Raw genomic sequence first — 23524 nt, 5'->3', positions numbered from 1 at the left:
GGGATAAATCTACCTAAGGAGGCAAAAGACGTGTACTCCAAAAATTTTATACATGCCGATGAAAGAAACCAAAGGTAACACAAACAGATGCAAAGATAATACCATGTTTCTGGATCGGAAGACATAGTGTCAAAATGACTATACTACCCAAGGCAATCTACAGATTCAGTGCAGTGTCTATCAAACTACCAGTGGCATGTTTCATAGAACTAGAACAAAAATTTTTTACATTTGTATGGAGACACAAAAGACCCAGAATAGCCAAAGCAATCCTGAGGAAGAAAAACAGAGCTGGAAAAATCAGGCTCCCTAACCTCAGACTATACAACAAAGCTACACTAATCAAAAAAGTATGATATTGGCACAAAAACAGAAATATAGATCAACAGGAGAGAAAGGGCAGAAATAAACCCATGCACCTATGGTCAATTAATCTGTGCAAAGGAGGCAAACAAATACAATGGAGATCACACAATATCTTCAATAAATGGTGCTGGGAAAACTGAACAACTACATGTAAAATAATGAAATTAGAACATTCTCTAACACCATACACAAAAATAAACTCAAAATGGATTAAAGACCTAAAGGCAGGACAGGATAATATAAAACTCTTAGAAGATAACATAGGCAGGACACTCTTCGACATAAATCACAACTGTGTCTTTTCAGATCCATCTTCTAGAGTAATGGAAATAAAAACAAAAATAAATGGGACCTAATTAAACTCAAAAGCTATTGCACAGTAAAGGAAACCATGAACAAAATGAAAAGGTAACTCACAGAATGGGAGAAAATATTTGCAAACCACAAGACTGACAAGGGATTAATCTCCAAAATTCACAAATAGTTCATGCAGCTCAATATCAAACAAAAAGCCCAATCAAAAAATGGGCAGAAGACCTAAATAGAAATTTCTCTAAAGAAGCCATACAGATGGCCAAGAGGCACGTGAAAAGATGGTCAACACTGCTAATCACTCAGTTCAGTTCAGTCTCTCAGTCGTGTCCGACTCTTTGCGACCCCATGAACCGCAGCACGCCAGGCCTCCCTGTCCATCACCAAACCCTGGAGTTCATTCAAACTCATGTCCATCGAGTCGGTGATGCCATCCAGCCATCTCATCCTCTGTCATCCCCTTCTCCTCCTGCCCCCAACCCCTCCCAGCATCAGAGTCTTTTCCAATGAGTCAGCTCTTTGCATCAGATGGCCAAAGTATTGGAGTAATCACTAGAGAAATGCAAATCAAAACTACAAAGAGATAGCTAGCACCTCACACCAGTCAGAGCAAACAATAAATGTTAGGTTGTGGAGAAAAGCGAATCCTCCTAAACTGTTACTGGGAGAACAGTATGGTGGTTCCTTACAAAACTAAAAATAAAGCTACCATATGATCCAGCGATCCCAGTCCTGGGCATACATCTGGAGAACACCATGGTTCAAAAGGATAGATAACACCCCAGTGTCCATTGCAGCACTATTTAAAAGAGTCAAGACATGGAGGCAACCTAAATATCCACTGCTAGGTGAATGGATAAAGAATATGTAGTTCATATATACGACGGAATAATACCAGCCATGAAAAAGAGACACAGTGCCATTTGCAGCCACATGGATGGACCTGGAGGTGATTATACTAAGTAAAATAAGTTCAGACAGAAAAAGACAAATGATACGTTGCTTATATGTAGAACCTTAAAAGATACAAATGAATTACAAAACAAGCTCACAGCCTTAGAAAAACTTATGGATATTAAAGGTTATTACAGAGAAGGATAAATAGGGAGTTTGGGACTGAAATATACACACTGCTATATATCAGATAGATAACCAAGAAGGACCTACTGCATAGTACAGGGAACTCTATTCAATATTCTGTGATAACCTAAATGGGAAAAGAAATTGAAAAAGAATAGATACATATATATGTATAAATGAATCACTCTGCTGTACACCCGAGGCTAGCACAACATTTTTAATCATAGACCGATATAGAGTTCTTAAAACTGCTGAGAGTGCAGCAGTGAGAAAAGCCTCTGTCCTCAAGGGACAGGGTGTCTAATGAAGAGCTGAGACAGCGTGCTGCCGTCCATGAGGCTGCCAAAGACTCAGACACGATTTAGTAACTGAACAATAATAAAACATGCTAGCAAGACAAGTAGTGTGTCAGTATCAGGGCTGGGGCTGATGGCTGCAGAAAGGAAAACCAAGCTGGGCACAGCTAATAACAGACTGTTATTTCAGAGACTTAGGTCATCTGGAAGTATGCAACAGAAAAACCAAGAGATCAGGTTTTTCAGAGTTGTTTGAGGAGGGAACAAGATGGAAGGAGCTGGCTGGTGTGTTATTGTTCTATAAAGGAGTAAGTCATGAACTCACCATCTCTCCAGGACAAACCTGGAGACTGGCTGTCTTACAAAGAAATCTCTGTCCTGGCTTTTGGTTTGTCTGGTGTCCATGCAAGAGTTTGTGTGTAATGTGTGGGAGGTGGAGGAAGGCAGGTCCTTTCAGGGCCCGCCTCTGGGAGCATGGCAGGCACAGTGTTCATGTCACCCAGCCAAACTTGCCCCCAGGCCGCCTGACTTTCAAATCCCTGGCCATGTCAGCCTTTGAATAGCAGCTGACACACAGCGCCAGCTGAGCAAGTATTTTCACAAGACAACGAGAAACAAACTCAGCTTGCTGCAGCCTGTGAGGCAGAAAAAAATGAATTGAAAGGAAAGGAGTGGGGTAGGGGCAGGGAAGAGGGTGGGAGAGGAGTGAAGAGAGCCTGGGATAGCAACCTTCGTCTTCCTGCGTTTTGAGGCAGGATAATTTGGAAGGAAGACAGATATAAAAGGGTTCCGCTCTGGGGAAAACTGCCAACAATTTTGCAGCTCTGTGAAGTTGGAACCACGATCAAAACAGCAGCTGTGGACCAGATGCTGATTTTAAGAGGAGCATCCCTATTGCCCAGGCCCCTCTGAGCACCAGAGCTCAAGATGCGGACTTTTCTTCTGACAGCCTTCAGCCAGCCAAAGAGATACCAAGGGGTGGGGGTGAGGCCCTGGCCCTCAGGGGAGCCTGGGATGGGGGTGGAAAGAAGAGCAGCGAGACCTAGAAGCTTCTAGAGCGGCAGTTGTTTGACGCCTTCAAGGAGATCCCAGGGTGTCCCTGGTGCACCTAGCCCTGGGGCGGGGGGCTGGTCTCAGCAGGTGGCCCTGCTGGGGAAGCGGGGTGTCAGCCTGGGGATGGACCGAACCCTTGGGTCAGCTGGACTCTTGAAGAGGAGTCCAAGTTCAGCAGTCTGTAGGGAAAAGAAGGCAGGAAAGGCCTAGGAGAGAAGGAGCAGGAAGTGAGACAGGACGTGGAGGGAGCTGGTGAGCTCTGTGCCACCAGGCGGTCAGCTGGGGAACAGCTGAAGCATGGTCCTGCTGGGGACTGGGGACGCTGGTGCAGAGCGCACACACTCAGCGTCACGCCCCGACTCCCGTTTATCTTCCACCTGCCGTCAGTTGACAGTTAGTGTGCCTTCACCGGCATTTGCGGTTCTGCATTTATCTTGTGTTGGTTTATGACCCGCAGCTGCTCGACTCGTGGATGCAAAGCTTGTGCATACAGAGGGCCGCGTGGGAGCCCGGGCGCCCGCGGGTGCTGGCGTCTGCCTCTGGGCCTGGGCTCGCCCCTGCGGTCCTGAGGGAGTGCTGTGCCGGTGACAGGGCGCGTTTGCCCTCTTTGTGGGATGTGGGCACTGAGGCCCAAAGCCGTGCCCTCTCTTTCGGACTCTCTTTCGGAGTCCTCACCTCTGGTTTGCGATGGGACCAGCAGTATCCCTGCGTGTGAAGCATGCTGTTAGCGCTGTTGTTTTAAGTGCTAAGCTTACTCTCACTTTCTCAGCTATGTGACTCTGTATTCATGGAGGTATTTCCTTTTTTTGGGGGGAGGCCACGGTGCACAGCACATAGAATCTTGGTTCCCTGACCAGGGATCGAACCTGTGCTCCCTGCAGTGGACACATAGAGTCCTAGCCACTAGACTGCCAGAGAAGTCCCCAAATTATTAAAGGATGGTATTTTAAAAGATGGCACTCTTTGACCTACCCTTTGACTTGCTTTCTCTGCTGTTCTTTATATTATTTAATCAAGGGCACAAAGAGGAAAATGCCACAGTCTCATTGTTCCCCACCTGCACTGCCACCAGCCTGATCCCAGGACTGATCCTGGTCCAGACATGAACTGTACCACAGTCATATCCTCCAGAGGCAAGACACTTAGACTGTTCAGACTCCCATGTTGTCATTGGCTTCAGACTGCCCCTAGGGCTGAGGCTGTCATGTTCGAGAAATCTCCAGGCCAGGAAGCTCCTATTAGCCAAGGGCAGTTCTCCATAGAAGGGAGAAAGCGTGTGCCCTTACGACCCAATGCCTGCAGCAGCTGGGGGCTAGTGCCTATGGCTCAGTAAAGGGGGGTTTAGGCAGGCTGCCAGCCACACCTGCTGTGGCAGCCAAAACGGTTGGAAAGGGAGAGCCCATGGACTAATACATTGTCTAAGGAGCTGTTTCTATCTCATGCAGACCCTGTCACATTGCATTATATTATACACACCACAGAGTGTGGCGCCAAGAGAGCACCATCATTTGATCGGATTGGGTTACAGGACAGCTCTGGAGCGGGGACGTGGAGGCCATCCAGTTCAGAAGCCCATTCAGTGTAGAGAAGAGAAGACTTAAGTCAGAATAAATCCCTACCGAGAACAAACTCTGATCCTCAGTTCTCAGCTCTTGGTTGAATCCAAGCCAGCTCATATTTATTGAAAGCCACCTATGTATAAGACATAATTTCAGGAGGGAATTAAAAGACACAAAACTCAGTCTGTGTCTTGGTCCTTAGGAATTTAGTCTGGTAAAAAGGTAAGGGGATGGAAGAAAGAAAGAAGACACCTGAGTACTATCCACGTCAACATTCAGATCTCGCCTCCAGAGTAGTGTAGATTTAGGGGCTGAGGGCTCTTGAAGGCAGAAGCAGACACGCAGTAGGATGGTTTATGCTTGTCTCAAAGTGATGGGGGGACAAGGCAGGTGAGAGAAGCCTTCATCCCAACTAAGGAAAAAAACTATCCTGCCAGCACTTCTAGTTGGGTGAGGCTGAAGAAGATAAATATGCAAGTAGGGTTCTGGGAACGGGGGAAAGTCAAATAAACAAGAACAAGCCATCTCTTTTCAAAATGTCATTTTGCCTTAAACGCTTCTTCAATTCTAAGCCTGTAAGGGCAATTTATTGAAAGTTTCACTCATCAAACAGGGTTATTTTGAAGTAAAGGCCGAAGGTTGTATTTATTTTGGGAAAAAATGTTGAGCCATGCCCAGTCCTCCCTTTGGGCTCAGACATGTCTCAGCACTGTAGTGCTTTTATTTTCTAAATTGTCCTGTGACTCACTGATGTGCGTATTGTCCCACCCACTTAAATTAATGGCCTTTCCAATCTTCACCTTGAGTTTATGCATGGGCCACTTTGGATAGGACCTAAGATTCATTCATTTGTGATAAAAACTCTCAACAAATATGATACACAGGGAACACAGTTCAACATAATAAAGACCATTTAGGATAAATCTACAGCTAATGAAAAGCTGAAAGGTTTTTATCTAAAATTAAGAACATGACAAGTATGCCTGTGGTTGCCACTTCTATTTAACATATTACTGGAATTTTTAGGTACAGCAGTTAAACAGGAAAAAAAGAGGCATCCAAATAAGTAGAGAAGAAATTGTCACCATTTGCAGATGACATGATATTATATGTAGAAAACCCTAAAGACTCCACCAAAAATGTAATGGGACTAATGAATGAATTCAGTTAAGTTACAGGATACAGGATTAATATATAGAAATCTGTTGCATTTCTAAACACTAATGATGAACTATTGGAAAGAGAAATTAAGAAAACAATGATTTACAATCACATAAGAATAAAATACCTAGGGATAAATTTAACCAAGGGTAGAAGACTACCTGTACTCTAAATACTAAAAGACATTGAATAAGGGTAGATGGAAGGATATCCCATGTTCGTGGAATAAAAGATTAATATTGTTAAAATGTTCATAATATTCAAAGCAGTCTGCAGATTTAATGTAATCCCTATCAAAATACCCATGACATTTTTCACAGAACTAGAACAAAATATCCTAAAATGTGTATGGAACTACCAGAGACCCCAAAGAGCCAAAGTAATCTTTAGAGAAAAAGAACAGAATTGAAGAATCATGCTCCCTGACTTCAGACTGCACTACAAAGCAGCAGTAATCAAAATGGCGTGGAACAGGCACAAAAAGCAGACATGCAGATCGACGGGACAGAATAGAGGGCCCAGAAATAAACCCACACACTTGTGGTCAACTAACCTACAACACAGGAGGCAAGAATATACAGTGGAGAAAAGACGTTCTCTTCAATAAGTGGTACTGGGAAAGCTGGACAATTACACATGAAAGAATGAAATGAGGACATTTTTTCATACTACATGCAAAAAAGTATGTTACATGTACACACACACACACAATGGAATACTAGACACACACACACACACACACACAGGAATACTAGCCATAAAAGAGAATGAAATTTTGCCATTTGCAATGACATGGATGGAGCTGGAGGATATTATGCTTAGTGAAATAAGGCAGACAGAGAAAGACAAATACTGCTTGATTTCATTTAAATACGGAATCTACAAAATGAAATAGAGACAGATAAACTGTCGTTCATTGCCAGCAGGGTGAGGGGTGAGGGGAGGGGAAAATGGGTGAGGGTGATTAAGAGATACAAACTACTAGGTATGAAATAGATAAGTTACAGGGATATAATGTACAGCATAGAAAACAGAGCTAGTGTTTTACAGCTTTATACAGAGCACAGCCTATAAAAACACTGAGCTACTATGTTGTATACCTGAAACCGATACAATATGCCTGCCAGTGCAGGAGATCTAAAAGATGCAGGTTCGATCCCTGGGTCGGGAAGATCCCGTGGAGTAGGAAATGGCAAACCACTCCAGTATTCTTGCCTGGAAAATCCCATGGACAGAGAAGCCTGGTGGGCTCCAGTCCATGGGGTACAAAGAAATGGACATGACTGAGCAACTATACTTCAGTAGGAAAAAATTACAAGAAAATAAGTGACATGAATTTCGCTTAAAAAAAGAAAAGAAATGGACCTTAGTTGAAACCTGAAACTCTGATAAAGGGTTTACATCATCCTTCATTATTTTCTTTTTAGCGAGTATCACTGAAGGAAAATTACATTTTTAAATTGTGTTTGTTATCAATCTCTCTCCTCTGTCAGCTAACTAAAACAGCATTTCTGAACCTCTTTTTCATTATTGAACGGAACCTTTGTAGACTTTTTTTTTTCCTTAATCACTATTCCCCACGACTTTTTATTCCTGTGGGAAAATATACATGATATTCATTTTTAAGTGTTTACGATTTTAAAAAAAGTAAGTGGTGCAGTTGGGTAGCATTAAGTACATTCACAATGTTGTGTAATCATAATCATCGTCATTATCCATTTCCAGAGCTTTTCCATCTTCCCCAACTGAAACCCTGTACTAGTGAACAGAGTCTCTCCATCCCCCAACAACCCGTATTCTCCTCTCTGCCTCTGTGAAGTAGCCTATTCTAGGTACCTTACATAAGGGGATTCATAACAATATTTGTTGTTTAATGTCTGGCTTATTTCATTTGGCATAATCTGTGTTGCAGCGTCTATCAATTTCATTCCTTTTTTATATGGCTGAATCTCTGCAAGAAATTCAACACCACATATTCAATCTATTTATGTGCTGTGGACCTTTGTAGGGCCACAAACCTTTGTAGTATGGAAGATTTTTCTACCTCCCAAGAACCACGATCCTAAAAGGCTGGATCCCCTGACCTTGTTGATCTTGCTCTCTGATCTGTCTCCAGCCATTAGCACTTCATGGTCACTGAACAGTCATGTGTTCAAGATCCTTCTATGACACCTGCTTATAATTTTAATCCATTAGAATTAAAAACCACGCCCAGCGTACTCACAGGCGAATCCTGACACTCAGTATCCCAACTGTGCACGCCCTTCTCAAGGCCCTGTGTCTGCCTGCTCTCTCCAACAGAAGTGAAGGACTATGAGCCTCCATTCGGGTCTAAGGTGCGGGAGCATCCCTGTGTGGAAAGCATGAAGGACAACGTGCTGAGAGATCGAGGCCGACCAGAGATTCCCAGCTCCTGGCTCAACCACCAGGTGAGGAGTGGCTGTTGTATTCACCCAGAGGGAGAGGGACAGCTCAGGCAGCAGAGACGTCCAGGCTGTTGGGCATCAATCTGATGTGTTCCGTGATCCTGCTTGGTTTGCTTCATAAAGGAGTTTCAGTAAAATGGGATGACCTTGTTACTGTATGTCCCACCATAAGTAAGAAAGGGCTCACACAGAACATGTGATGGGCACCTGTCATATTGTCCAAGACCCCTTGGTTCAGAACTAAAATGTTTTGTTTACAGCTTCTGCCACTCATCCTTTCCATAGGGAGTTTGTGTTTTGTTCTCTTCTGGGTTCCAAATGTTTTCTTCTGGGAAGCTTCAACACTGGCAGGAACTACTTGTGAGAAAGAAGGGGGATGTCCGCCAGCTGGCCTGCGAGGGGCTGCTGTGTGCTCAGGCCGCGGCAGGCCTGTCGGGGAGGCCGGGATGAAGAAAGGCAAAGAAGAGCAGAGGGCAGGGGAACAAACAGGAAATCTGTCTTCCAGAACCTCCTGACAGGCGGTGGACGCGGGGGGTGGACGCGGCCGGCGTCCGCAGCAGATCCTTTGCTCTGGGGGCATTTTGATGGAGCAGCGGTCAGAGGAGGGGAGGAGGAAGCGTGGGCTGCCGGAGCGGGACGGTCTGGCACAGCGGGAGGAGCCTGGACCACACCCCGGTGCTCCGAGCTCACCGACACCCTGTCTTTTCCATTGACGTAAGCCTTTTATGGCTGCCTTTGGATGAATTCCCTCACCCAGGGAGGGCTGGGCTAAGTCCCAGGTTGCCTAAGGGTAAGGCAAATGCAGATGAGAGGCCGAAACCACAGTCAGGCGTGGCCAAGGAGACAGATGGAGCAGGAAGCTTGGTGTGTGCCTGCCTGGCCGAGAGCCGCTTCAGCCGGCAGGCCCGATAACATCAGGGAGAGCCTGCACCAGGCTGTGGACCCAGCCGTGGGGGCCCAGGGTTTCTCCCCGGGCTTCAGTAGAGCTTCTTTGACTTTGAAAATGCAAAGCTGTTTTGTGTTAACTCTAAACTCAGAAGGTACGATATCATTTCCTTCAACTCTGTTGCCTCCTCTGCTGTAGAGTTCTTATAATGCTGCTGCTGCTGCTAAGTCACCTCAGTCGTGTCCGACTCTGTGTGACCCCACAGACGGAAGCCCACCAGGCTCTCCCGTCCCTGGGATTCTCCAGGCAAGAACACTGGAGTGGGTTGCCATTTCCTTCTCCAATGTGTGAAAGTGAAAAGTGAAAGTAAATTCGCTCAGTTGTGTCCGACCCTCAGCAACCCCATGGACTGCAGTCTACCAGGCTTCTCCTTCCATGGGATTTTCTAGGCAACAGTACTGGAGTGGCTTGCCATTGCCTTCTCCAGTTCTTATAATGAATAGCCATTATTCATGATGATAAAATTCTGGAAAGAATTTGCATAATACATTTTTTTCTCTTAATGAGATTTGTTGCCCTATTGATTTCAAGTTAATGCTTAATATTTAATTTAATTTACTGCCTGTAATTACAGTGCCAGAATAAAATAAATGTTACTTGTGTACCAACAATAACACTCCACTCTTACCAGGGCCATCAATCAATACCATCAATTAGGGGAATTATACAATTAATCCAACATCATGGGCTCACTCACGGGGCAGGAGGGGAGGGCAGAAAGGGCAGGTCCTGGGTGTGGGGTGCGCTGCTCAGACTACAGACAGGAAAGTGCCCCTCTCAGGGAAGGGCTGGGATGGATCCCTCCCCCGGGGCCACCCGTGTGCGGGCTGGTGACAGGGTCGGGCCTCTGAGAGGCACAGTCTGTTTCCACTCATTGGGCTATGTGTTTAGTCCGTGTCTGCCTTGTTTCCAAAAAACAACTTGAACTGACAAAAACATTTGCAATGCAAAGTGAGAGTTAACGCCGCGAGAGAGGACCCTTGTCGTCTGTCATGGACAGCATTTTCTGGGTGGGCCTCTTTGAGTGGGGCCTTCAGGGGGTTAGGTCAAGCCCCCCGATACAGCCTGCAGGACAAACAAAGACAGCTGTTTGCCAGGGTCCAACCTGAAGCTGGAGAGGAAGGGCCTAGTAGAGGGTGTCCTCGAAACTGCTGGAAGATGGGCTTGGATCCTCACAAAGCATGTGGACTTGACACATGCAACCAGACTAATGCCCACACGTCACTCCAGCTGGGATAGTCAGCCCTATTTAAATAGGAACGCTGGTGGCTCAGATGGAAAAGAGCCCCAGGTTCGATCCCTGGGTCGGGAATGGCAACCCATTCCAGTATTCTTGCCTGGAGAATTCCCAAGGACAGAGGAGCCTGGTGGGCTACAGTCCATGGGGTCGCAAAGAGTGGGTCATGGCTGAGTGACTAACAGACACGTATGATACCAGCTCTGAGTCTCTGGAAAAGGCAATACTGTTGAGACAGTTAAGAGATCAGTGGTTGGTGGGGGCTCGGGAAAGGAAGGAGGCCGACCAGGCTCACACAGAGGATGTTCTGGGCAGTGACCTTGTGGGGGCTGTAATGACGGATGTCTGTCAGAACCCTGATCCCGTACCTCACCACGAACCTTGCTCTGGTTGACTGTGGTCAATAGTGACACGTCAGTGTTGCTTTACTGGTTTTAACAAATGCCTCACACAGATGTAGGGAGTTGATGGTGGGGGAGGCGGTCTGCATGCAGGGAGGGGGGTATATGGTATGGAAATTCTGTAATTTCCATTCGATTTTGCCGTGAACCTAAAACTTCCCTGAGTAGCGAAGCCTGTTACTGCGCCCCCACTCCCCGTAATAGAAATGGCAGTAGAAGCCCACTTCTTGGGAATTTTCATGAACGGGGATGCTGCTGTCCTGGGAAGCCTGCTGGGGACCTTGTGCTGGGTCTCCGCTTCCCCACTTCCTGTGAGCTGGAGCCCTCAAGTGCTGCGGTCAGATGGCGCCAGGGGGCTGGCCTGCAGGGGGGACAGGGCGGGGGCTGCCCCCCCAGGAGCTGCCACCCCCTCTCAGGGGACTGTGGACCCTCTCCCCCTGCAGGGCATCCAGACGGTGTGCGAGACGCTGGCCGAGTGCTGGGACCACGACCCCGAGGCCCGGCTCACGGCGCAGTGTGTGGCCGAGCGCTTTAGTGAGCTGGAGCACCTGGACAGGCTCTCGGGGAGGAGCAGCTCGGAGGAGAAGATCCCCGAAGACGGCTCCCTCAACACTACCAAATAGCTCTTCCCGCGGCCGGCCCAGCGCGGCCGCCCTGTGGCCAAAGAGCAGGGGCAGCAGGAAGCTGCCCCTGACGATGCTTCCTGGAACCCGAGGTGCCCCCTCCCCCGAGCTGGGAGGGGGTGGCAGGAAGCAGCCTCTGCCTTTGACGCTGTCATAGGATAAGCTGTGTTAGCACTTCCTCAGGAAATGAGATTGATCTTACCATAGCCAATAACATTTGCACTTTATTAATGCCTGTATATAAATATGAAATAGCTATGTTTATATATATCTATATATGTCTTTATATACACAGCCATACTCGTGGAAAGAGGTGAGGACAGAGATCACACATGCCCACATGTGGGCTGGATGGGTGGGCACACAAGGAAGTGCTCTGGGGCAGCCTGAGTTCTTGGTGGCAGGCACGTGCTGGGCTCAGGGCACGCGGGGAGGGGTCTCTGCCTTCAGAGAGAGGCTCGCGTCTCGGAGCCTGCTGTGCCACATCGCACTTGCTTTTGCAACATAGTAACTCCCTGCACTGGGCCCTGTTCTGGCTGTGGAGCCAGCTGGAGCCGCACTGTCTGGGGACCAGACCCCGAGGCCCCCACTTCCTGTCTTCTCTCCTGGACTCGGCCCTGAGCTTCACACCCACGTCTGGTCTGTGAACCTCCTTCCTCAGCTAGCTCAGAAAGTCTCATCGCGTCAGCGTTTTAAGTCCCATCTTTTACCTCCACAAGCTGCAGACAAATCAGGACATGTTTTCCCTACCCGTGAAATTGCCACACCTTGTACTAATGAGCAAGTGTTCTTTTTAAACCCCCCCAACACCTGTGTTACTGTTCCCCATTTCCTAAAAGGGAACAGATCTCCCTTCCAGGCTCTTCATGTTCAGTTTTTCATCACGCTTGGCTCCTGTCTTCCGCTTGCTGTGCATCACTGGCAGGTCTCATGCTCCAGGCTCCGGGGGACTTGAGCGCGTTTTGGCCGCATGGACAGTATTGAAGCAGCATGGTGCCGCCATAGTCAGGACTGTCCCTCCAGGCACTCGGAATGTGTGTTTTGCTTGGCCAGCACAGTGTTTAACAAAATGAGCCACTTTTTAAATATCTGGAGATTTTGCAAAAAATTTTGGATCCCTGAGAGAGACTAGATAGCAGATGGCTTACAGTTCCCGCTGTCCCACGTCATTCACAGATGAAGGTGTAGACACACTTAGAAAGCTGCTCTCTTCCCCTGTGAACGTTCGTGTTTGCCGCTGTTTCCACCCTAGTTTGGGAATTAAACCTTCTTTCCCCAGCCAAGGTCCCCTGCAAGAAATGTGCATTCACAAATCATTCTCTGGCTATAGAGTGTGGTTCTGATTCCCTTCGTGGGGTTAGAATTTGAAGTTGGCCTTTTTTTTTTTGGAGTGACAGGGACTGCCTCTGGACGGTCCCTGCTAACCCACATCTCTTTTGCTTCTATATTAAGAGTGTTCCCCTCTGCATTCAAGGGGGAGACCTTTACTCCAAGAAATTGTTGTCATGGTTACCAGTCTCTTAGTCATACCCAGTGTTTGCAGAATTTGAATGTGGGACGCAGGAGTCCCATCTACAGTTAGGAAATCTGTGTCCATGTGGGTAAGAACAAAGAATGAGCTTTAATCCTCCATAGGAAACTCGGTAATCCACAAACGTGTTAATGCTGCAAATAACAAGCTCTTTTGTAAAAATGATTTGAAGCTTATTTTCAGCCAAATAGATAGGAATATTGGAGAGGGACTGGCAATGATCAGATCAGCTCTACTTGGGTTTTGGAAGCCACATCTCATTGGGGTTTTAGCAGACACGCTGAAGTGGGGATTAGGTGGAATTTTTAGGAACCCTTCTCGGTTCAGGTGGACTGAGAGATAAGGCAGTTTGGCCACAATGTCATGGAAGTGCCCAGAAGTCCCGTGCACTTTAGGGCTGGCGATGCTGTCCCAATAGCTGTTGCTCATTGACCTCTAGTGGTGAATTTCTAGAATACTGGTCCATTATGGGAACTTCCAAGATTCAAAAGAGCTTTATCACTTCTGGGTCATCATCAGCATAAACTGGAATGTAGATGATACTGTGGCTTGTTTTATGTTTGTTTTTTCCTTCTTCAAGAAAAAGACCAAGGAATAACATTCTGTAGTTCCTAAAAATACTGACTTTTTTCACTACATAAAGGGAAAGTTTTATTCTTTTATGGAACATTTCAGCAATACTCATGTATTAAAATAGGAATGTGAATGCTGTATACTCTTTTTATATCAAATGTGTCAAGCACTTATTTTCATTCTATGCATTGTTTGTCTTTTATATAAATAAAATGTTTATTCAGTTGAATAAAGCAAAAATACTCAGGTCAGCTTCCTGCCTCCTGTTCCTGTTCATAGGAGCCCGCAAGCCTCATTTGGTTATTTTGTAGTCTGCAGAAAAATCCACAAGACAGATTCTCTCCAGCTTTTCTACGTTCCCTTTCATCTTCACCTGACTGTGGCAGGTCCCTATTTCTAAAAATCAGTCACTTAGTACAGAGACATGTGGCAGGTGCTGGTGGTGGCTTGCTCCTCATCCCAGGGCCAGCACGGTATCGCTCTGCTGCATCTCCACAGTACCATGTCCACTGTCTCCCCGTGGCTTCTCCTGGGGCGTGGCTTCTCCTGGGGCGTGGCTTCTCCTGGGGCGTGGCTTCTCCTGGGGCGTGGCTTCTCCTGGGGCGTGGCTTCTCAGAGCTTGGCATCTAACAAGGCATGGCACAGTCTTGGCTCGCACATGCTTGCTTCTGCTCTCCCTTCCTCCTCACAGTAACGGGCTGCCACCATCTTTTTCCTCCTCCAGGTGTCATGCTTCCTGCCTCTTCCTGTCTACCCAGCCACCGCATCTCGCTTGGAGCTTTTTCATTGAGGTATAATTGATATACAACACTATATTAGTTTCAGGCGTACAACAAAATGATGCAATATTTGAATGTATTGTAAAAGGGCCACCATAATAAGTTTAGGTAACGTCCATCATCACAGTTACATAATTTTTTTTCTTATGGTAAGAACTTTTAAAACCTACTCTTAGCAACTTTCAAACATGCAATATGGTATTATTATCTGCCGTCGCCATGCTATACATTACATCCCCGGGGCCTATTTTATATACTGGAAGTTTATACATTTTGACCCCCTTTACCCATTTCATCCACTCCCACCCTCTGCCTCTCTGGCAACCACCAGTGTGTTCTCTGTATATCAATTTTTTTTTTTCAAGTTCCACATATCAGTGAGATCTTAATGGTATTTGCGTTTTTCTGTCTGACTTATTTCACTAAGCATGATGCCCTCAACTTCCGTCCATGTTGCCACAAATGGCAAGATTTAAATTTTCATGACTGAGAAATATTCTGTTGTATATATGTGCCACATTTTAAAATCCATTCATCCATCAGTTCAGTTCAGTCAGTCCAGTCGCTCAGTCGTGTCCAACTCCTTGTGACCCCATGGATCGCAGCACGCCAGGCCTCCCTGTCCATCACCAACTCCCGGAGTTCACTCAAACTCATGTCCATCGAGTTGGTGATGCCATCCAGCCATCTCATTCTCTGTCGTCCCCGTCTCCTCCCGCCCCCAATCCCTCCCAGCATCAGAGTCTTTTCCAGTGAGTCAACTCGTCGCTTGAGGTGGGCAAAGTACTGGAGTTTCAGCATCCGTGGATATGCAATTTTATGTCTTGGCTTAATGCTGCAGTGAACATGGGGCACAGATATGTCTTCAAGTTAATGTTCTCATTTTGTTTGGGTAAATACCCAGAAGTGGAACTGCTGGGTTGCCTGGTGGCTCTATTTTGAAAATTCTGAGGACCCTCCATATTGTTTTACATAGTGGTGCACCAATATGCATTCGCACCAACAGTGCACCCACCCCCACAGCTGTGACCACCTCACCAGACATTGCCAGGTATCCCCTGGGTACAAAATCGTGGCCCCCAGCTGAGGGTCACTTAGCTGGACGTGGTCCTGTACTGCTGTGGGCTTTAGTTCTAATGCTATCTTACTAGTAGCTTGGCAGTTTTAGAGATGACTGATTTTAGTAGTTACCTGCTCTTCCATTAACCACCTATGTGACCTGAGTAAATTCCTTAATCTTCCCATGCCTCACTTTAATCATGTGTACAGTGGAATTTTTACAGGCTTCGTCTGATACCAGAGACCACTGTGGTAAGGAATACTGGTAAGGCTTTTGGAGTTGGTATTGAAATTGGAAAGCCCTCAGTGCATAGTGGCCAAAGTCAGGCTGCTTTAGTGCGCCAGGACTGAGATACACCTTAGGGAGCGCTAACAGCACAGAGGAGAAATGGGTGTGCCGCAAGCCTGGAGCACAGGGCAGCTCCTGTCCTGGGTACACACCGGTCATCTGGGGAGGGCCCATTCACTGAGCACCGGCCTGGACTTGCTTCCTGAGGCAGGTACTGTGCCCGTTTCACAGATGAGAAATCATGCTTGGAAGACTCTGGTAAGAAGCTTAGGGTCTCAGAGAGGCAGGTCTGCTTGTGTAGCCAAGTTGTCCCGGACCTAGAATCTGGAATAATCATTTGGAGTAATGCTGGGTTCTTTTCTCTACTTTGTACTGTCTCCTGAGGGCTGGCCTGCCCAGTGGCGTGACAGGGCCACATCACCACAAAGCATCCTGCGCCATCCGCATGGCACAGTCCTCATCCCCCCGCCCCCCGGGGGCCGCATGCGCAACCAGAACAGGGAAGGTGTGCGTGCCTTCACCTGTGCTGCCGACACGCTTCCTCTCACGTGAGCGGTGCTGCCTGAGTTCATGCTGAGAGCAGGGCTGGGGGACGAATGTGCACACTCCTTCAGAAGGCTTCAGACTGCGCCAGCCTTTAAAAACATTTTTTTAGTGTCTGTTTATTTTTTAGCATGTGCTAGAAAAAAAATTAACACATGCAGCCTGGACTTTACAAATATTACGGCTTGAAATATAACTGAGTTTAAAAATTTGAATTGACTTTTTAAAATGCATTAAGTAGATAATTATCCTTATTTTTGGCAGCTGCAGGGGCTGGGATGAGGAATGATGAAGTTAGCGTGCTCCCTGCAAGGAAGCAGATCCATACAAGCCCTTGGGAAGCACCAAACACCATGTGCTGTGTTTCACCATCCGCATCTGTTTTCATCATCACCAACCTATGAGGTAGCCTCACCTCCACATGAGAGGTGAGGAAACGGATGCAGGGGCGAGGTATCAGTGAGGGCCCACGGTGAGCGGTCCTAAGGCTGGGACTGCAGCTGAAGCAGCCGATTCCGGAGCCCGCACATAGACCCTGGACACAAGGTGAAGAGGGAGTTGACGGCAGGTGGAGCCTCAGACGCTCGAGGGTCTGATTCCTTAGGCTCAAACCCAGATGAGGAAGGTGCAGTGCACGCTGGAGGGGTTGGGGTGGCCGTCAGGGAGTGAAGATTGTTCCTCAAAGGAATGGATTCTGGGCTCCAGCCCAAGCGCTGCAGCCAAAACAGGAGCCAAGGTCCTCTGACCCCTCTTGTGGGCTCTGTTTTGCCCGGGTTATTTCAGTTCTGGCTACTGCAAAGTCGGGAGCATTCCCGGTGGCGCTAAGTCTCCAAGTGCCCTCAGCAGGGTCCTGGCCCTCGCACCCTTCAGCTGCTTTGGAATGCAGGCACTCTTTGTGCCTGGCAGTTTCCAGTGTGCAGTGGTGGCTTTTAAGTTCTCTATGCAACTGACAGTGTGTCCACTAATAGTCTAGTCCTGAGGGAAAAGCCTTCCTGAGTGACAGGGAAGTTTTCATTTAAGCAAACTTGTCCATCCGTTTTTGCAAGTCACTAAAGTTGACATCTGCAATTTTGTTCATTTTCCTCCCGAAATAGGCTGCCTAATCGTTACTTATCACATTTCCAATTAGTTTTTTTTTTTTTTTAACGTGGACAATTATTGCTCCAGACCATAAGCGTGGGGCCATGGCTTTGGGGCCTACTTTGCAAACTGTTCAGATAAAGACAAGACTGGGAACTTTCCCCCATTACATGGCCTGCCAATCAGCCTCATGTGGTAAGATTTAATTCTAATTTACCTCCTGATATTGGTGCATTTAAAAATAGCTTGTTATTAAGGGTCTTCCTATTCTAATTAAGCTAAAATTGCACATGCTATGAAATGTGTGCTGTCTCTCTTTCTACACACACACACACACACCCCTTCAGAAAAGTCACACTTGTGCAGCCTATGCAAAACAGCACTGCTAAAACTGTTCTCTAATCTTCCCCCTCTGTTTCAGGAAATGTAGACAATAATGATAGCCCTGGTGCTAGAGAGTCATCAAAAAGAATGACGTCTTCAAAATGTCATATTTTGTCTGTTCATAACAAAATCATTAAAACTGGGACCTCGGGGGCCAGACTTCCTTGGTTTGGTTCAAATCCTAGCTCTGCACTGACTGTCTGACATGGTGTGAGCCTTTTAATCATTTTATTTGATTCCTTACCAAGTAAAATGGAACCTACCTGGGAGAGTAGTAAGAATAACTATAAAAGTAGAGTTAACTATTTTCAAAGAGGTTAGGACAGAGATAGGTGCATGTAAGTATTGATTTCTATTCAGTTCAGTTGCTCAGTTGTGTCTGACTTTGCAACCCCATGGACTGCAGCACGCCAGGCTTCCCTGTCCATCACTAACTCCCAGAGCTGGCTCAAACTCATGTCCATCGAGTTGGTGATGCCATCCAACCATCTCACCCTCAGTCATCCCCTTCTCCTCCTGCCTTCAATCCTTCCCAGCATCAGGGTCTTTTCCAGTGAGTTAATTCTTCACATCAGGTGGCCAAAGGATTGGAGTTTCAGCCTCAGCATCAGTCCTTCCAGTGAATATTCAGGACTGATTTCCTTTAGGATGGAGTGATTGGATCTCCTTGCAGTCCAAGGGACTCTCAAGAATCTTCTCCAACAACACAGTTCAAAAAGCATCAATTCTTTGGCACTCAGCCTTCTTTATGGTCCAACTCTCATATCCATACATAACTACTGGAAAAACCATAGCTTTGACTAGATGGACCTTTGTTGGCAAAGTAATGTCTCTGCTTTTTAATATGCTGTCCAGGTTGGTCATGGCTTTTCTTCCAAGGAGCAAGCATCTTTTATTTTCATGCTGCAGTCACCACCTGCAGTGACTTTGGAGCACAAAAAAATAGTCTGTTACTTTTTCCCTTGTTTCCCCATCAATTTGCCATAAAGTGATGGGGCCAGGTGCCATTTTCTTAGTTTTTTAAATGTTGAGCTTTAAGCCAGCTTTTTCCCTTTCCTCTTTCACTTTTGTGGAGAGGCTCTTGAATTCCTTTTTGCTTTCTGCCGTAAGGGTTGTCTGCGTATCTGAGATTACTGATATTTCTTCCGGCAATCTTGATTCCAGCTTGTGCTTCATCCAGCCTGGCATTTTGCATGATGTATTCTGCATATAAGTTAAATAAGCAGGGTGACAGTATACAGCCTTGACATACTCCTTTGCCAATTTGGAACCAGTCTGTTGTTCCATGTCTGGTTCTAATTGTTGCTTCCTGACCTGCATACAGATTTCTCAGGAGGCAGGTAAGGTGGTCTGATAGTCCCATCTCTTTAAGAATTTCCCACAGTTTGTTGTGATCCACACAGTCAAAGGCTTTGGTGTAGTCAATAAAGCAGAAGCAGATGTTTTTCTGGAACTCTCTTGCTTTTTTGATGATCCAGCGGATGTTGGCAATTTGATCAATATCTACTCCAAAATGAAGTTATGATGGTGTCATATATTAGAGACATAATCTCTCAACATACTATCAGAGAAATGCAAATCAAAACTACAATAAGGTATCAGCTCACACTGGTCAGAATGGCCATCATCAAAAAATGTACAGACAATAAATTCTAGAGAAGGTGTGGAGAAAAGGGAATACCCCTACACCACTGGCAGAAATGTAAATTGGTAACAGCCTCCATGGAGAACAGTATGGAGCTTCCGTAAAAAACGAAGAGATACCATATGATCCAGCAATCCCACTCCTGGGCATGTATACAGAGAAAACCTAATTCAAAAATACACATGCACCCCAGTATTCACTGCTGCACTGTTCCCAATATCCAGGACATGGAAGCAACCTAGATGTCCACTGACGAATGGATAAAGAAGAAGTGGTACGTATATACAGTGAAATATTACTCAGCCATTAAAAAATGAACTAATGCCATTTGCCACAACAGGAATGGGCCTACAGATGATCCTACTAAGTGACCTAAGTTAGAGCATGATAAATATATGATGTCACTCCTATGTGAAATCTAATTTTGAAAAAACACAAACGAATTTATTACAAAACAAAAAGAGACTCAAAGATTTCAAAAACAAACTTATGGTTGCCAAAGGGGAAATGTAGTGGTGGGGGAACAATTTAGTAGCTTGGGGTTAATATACACACACTGCTATATATAAAATAAATAGTCAACAAGGACCTACAGTATAGCACAGGGAACTCGATATTCTGTAATAACCAACAAGGAAAAGAATCTGAAAAAGAATGAATGTATGTATATATTCAATCACTTTGCTGTATACCTGAAACTAACACAACATTGTAAATGAACTATACTCCAGTGAATTTTTTTTTTTAAATACACAATGTTCCCCAAGCCATTGGGTAAAATGGTCCCATGAGGAAGATGAGCCATGTCTTCTGTATAAAAACCTTGCCACTAGCTCCCTTCCATGAAGTACTTCTAACTACTCACGGTTTGGCACTGCCCTATTCAAATAGATGTTTGCTCTACGTCTTCAAAATATATTATGGTTCAGTTTACCTTTTAAAACAAATACACCACAATTTCTTCATTTACCTTACTCAAAGACACTGGGGTTTTTCTTTTTTTTTTTAATTACAAAATTCAGAGTAGATAGTATGGATATATTAAAGAAGGAAATATACCAAGTTAAAAGAAGTAAGATGATTTAGATTTTAGAATTCATTGGAAAATATACAGATTGAGTATGACTAGTGAAGAAACTGGACAGGAGAAGAAGACAGCAAAATGGTGACTTCCCCGAAGTGAGAAAAGCTCTACCAGTTTAAATACTAACAAAATGTTTGCAGGATCTAGATACTGAAAACTACAGTAAATTGATGAATATAAAAGACCAAAATAAATGGAATGCCATTCTTTGATCATGAATTGGAAGATTCGGTATTAAGATATATCTATTCTCTCCAATCTGATCTGTAGAGTCAAGACAATTCAATCAAAATTCTAACTTTTTTTGGATAGATATCAGTAAAGAAATTCTAAAATGTATGTAGAAGTGCAAAGGAAATAGGATGGCACAAACAATTCTGAAAGAACTAAGTTGGAAGGTTTACTCTACTTTGAAAACACACTATAAAGCTATGCTGACCTAAAATAAATATTCTGCCATTTATTTCTCAAGCGAAAAATGGGTTTATTTTGGATCCTCAAGAAATTTCAATTTAGAGGGGCAGTCCTAAGATGGCAGAGGAATAGGATGGGGAGACCACTTTCTCTTCTATAAATTCATCAAAAGATCATTTGAATGCTGAGCAAATTCCACAAAGCAAATTCTGAATGTTGGCGGAGGACACCAGGCACCCAGAAATGCAGACCATTCTCTTCGAAAGGAGGCAGGGCAAATATAAAAGATAAAAAGAGAGACAAAAGATTTAGGGATGGAGACCTGTCCTGGGGAGGGAGTCGTGAAGAAGTTTCCAAACACCAGGAAACCCTCTCACCAGCGGGTCTGTGGGGAGTTTTGGAATCTCAGAGGGCAACATAACTGGGAGGAAAAAAGAAAGAACCCACAGATTACACACCTAGCTGTGACTCCCAGTGAAGAGATAGTCCAGACACTCGAGTCTGCCAGCAGCAGCGGGCGCTGAACAGGGAGGCGTGGGCTGCATGCACAGGGTGGGGCCCGGACCTGAATGCCCTGAGGAAAATCTCAGGGAGCTAACGTGAGACAGCAACCCAAACTGCGGGATAGCCAGAGAGAGAGAAGAAAAGAGGGAGAGGGAGAGAGAGCTTTCCTGTGAAAAGCTCTGAGGCACAGCCTGGCCTGCTCACAGAACAAAGGATTGAGCGAATACCAGAGGAGAGCTAGCCTGATGCGGACCAGCCCCTCCCCTCCGCTGGAGGTGGGGAGGCAGGCGGGCGACAGCCAGAGCTGGAAGGCGAGGGGCAATCTCTGCCCCAGAGATGCCATCCTCCACCAACCTGTGAGCAGGCTCCCAGTTACCTACCAAGCCTTCCTGGGATTCTGGACAGTTGACATCCCCCAGGAGGTTCACAGTCAGAGATCAGCTCCCCAGAGGAGACACATGGCACACCTGAGACAGCGCTCCCACTGCACACCCAGGAAACTGAGGGGCTGGGACCGGGGAGGTGATAAGACACACCACCCAGCTGGAAGGGTGTGCTCGCCAAGCACCTGGTCGCCTGAGCTGCTCGGACCTGGGAGGGGCACAAAATGCAGGCCCAACCAAGTCTGTGCCTTTGTGGAGTACTTGAGAACCTGAACCTGAGCAGCTCAGACCTGGGAAGTGCACGCAACCCAGGGCCCACTTTAGACAGTTCCCCTGCAGAGCAACCTGGAGCCTGAGCTGTGTGTCCGGGAAAGCACACACGCCTGAGCGGGGGCAAACCCAGTGTGGCTGAGACTCTGAGAGCTCTCCCCACAGATGCCAGTGATATTTGTCTGCAGTGTTCCTCCCTCCCCACAGCACAACCTTCGCCCCCTTGTGTCAGGGTGGAAATTAGACACTGAAAAGTCTTGCAGACAGAGGAAGCCAAAATAAAGAGGGAACTGCTCTGGAAGTGACAGGGGTAACAGATAAAACCCTGTAGTTAGCACTGACTACACTGGAAGGGGCCTATAGACCTTGAGAAGAAGTATAAGCTGGAACAAGGAACTATCTGAAACTGAACTGACCCCACACTGCCCTTAACAGCTCCAGAGAAATCCCTAGATATATTTCACTATTATCATTTTTAATTTTTTGATTTTTATTTTTAAGTTATCAATCCTTTAATTTTCATTGTTATAACCTATTACCTTTCAAAAAAAGACCCTATTTTAAAGCAAATTTCATATATATATATTTTTATAATTTTTGTAATATTTTTTAATATCGTATTTTTGAGAGTGTAACCTCTACTCTAGATTTTTAATCTTTGCATTTGGTTTTTGTTATCAGTCTTGTACCTTTAAGAATCAACTCTTCAGTACCCATTTTCACTTAGGAGTGTGATTACTGGCTGACTGCCCTCTTCCCCCTTTGACTCTCCTTTTCTCCCCCAGGTCACCTCTGTCTCTTCCCTCCCCTTCTCTTCTCTACTTAACTCTGTGCATCTGGGTGTTCCGGGCTGTGGAGAGCACACAGGGAAGTGATTACTGGCTGGGTCTGTCTCTCCCTCTTTGATTCCCCCTCTTCTCCTCCTGGCCACCTCCATCTCCCTCCTCCCTCTTCTCTTCTCTGCTAACTCCGTGAACATCTCTGAGGGATCCAGACTGTGGGGAGCACACAGGGAAGTGATTGCTGGCTAGCTTGCTCTCTCCCCTTTGATTCCCCCTCTTCTCCTTCTGGTCACCTCTGACTCCCTCCTTCCTCTTCTCTTCTCCATGTAACTCTGTGAATCTCTCTGGGTGTCCCTCACTGTGGAGGAACTTTTCATTTTTAACCTAGGTGTTTTATCATCAGTGCTGTATGGATGGAGAAGTCTTGAGGCTTTTGTAAGGATAAGACTGAAAGCCAGAGGCAGGAGGTTTAAATCCATGACTCCAGGGAACATTAATCAACAAGAGGTCATCCAAAAGCCTCCATACCTGCACTGAAACCAAGCTCCACCCAAGAGCCAACAAGTTCCAGAGCAAGACATACCAAGCGAATTCGCCAACAACGCAGGAACATAGCCCTGAGCACAGATATACAGATGGCCAAAAGTCACACCAAACCCACAGACACCTCAAAACTCATTACTGGACACTTCAATGTACTCCAGAGAGAGAAGATTCAGCTCCACCCACCAGAACACCGACACA

General features: G+C 46.0%; 1 protein-coding gene and 1 long non-coding RNA gene across 3 annotated transcripts in view; one reads left to right on the top strand and one right to left on the bottom strand.

The window, feature by feature from the left end:
• Positions 1-13811, top strand: part of TGFBR2 (transforming growth factor beta receptor 2) — an 89852-nt gene extending 76041 nt beyond the window's left edge. The window contains exons 6-7 of the mRNA XM_055414759.2: positions 8129-8256; positions 11281-13811. Of these exons, the coding sequence (XP_055270734.1) occupies positions 8129-8256; positions 11281-11460 (308 nt within the window). The 3' untranslated portion in view covers positions 11461-13811. The remainder of the gene's footprint in view (positions 1-8128; positions 8257-11280) is intronic.
• The window catches only part of LOC148774071 (uncharacterized), a 31943-nt gene extending 15609 nt beyond the window's left edge, over positions 1-16334 (bottom strand). The window contains exon 1 of one of the 2 annotated variants that reach the window (XR_016036157.1): positions 16213-16334. This is a non-coding gene — a long non-coding RNA (uncharacterized LOC148774071). The remainder of the gene's footprint in view (positions 1-16212) is intronic. The other variant, XR_016036158.1, reaches the window with a different exon arrangement.
• Between the last annotated feature and the right edge of the window lie 7190 nt (positions 16335-23524).

The sequence above is a fragment of the Moschus berezovskii genome, chromosome 24, assembly GCF_049115385.1.
Source record: "Moschus berezovskii isolate FMDL1 chromosome 24, NW_MosBer_1.0, whole genome shotgun sequence".
NCBI lineage: Eukaryota > Metazoa > Chordata > Mammalia > Artiodactyla > Moschidae > Moschus > Moschus berezovskii.
Note: the sequence above shows the minus strand (reverse complement) of the source record. Positions and strands in the feature narration are given on the sequence as shown.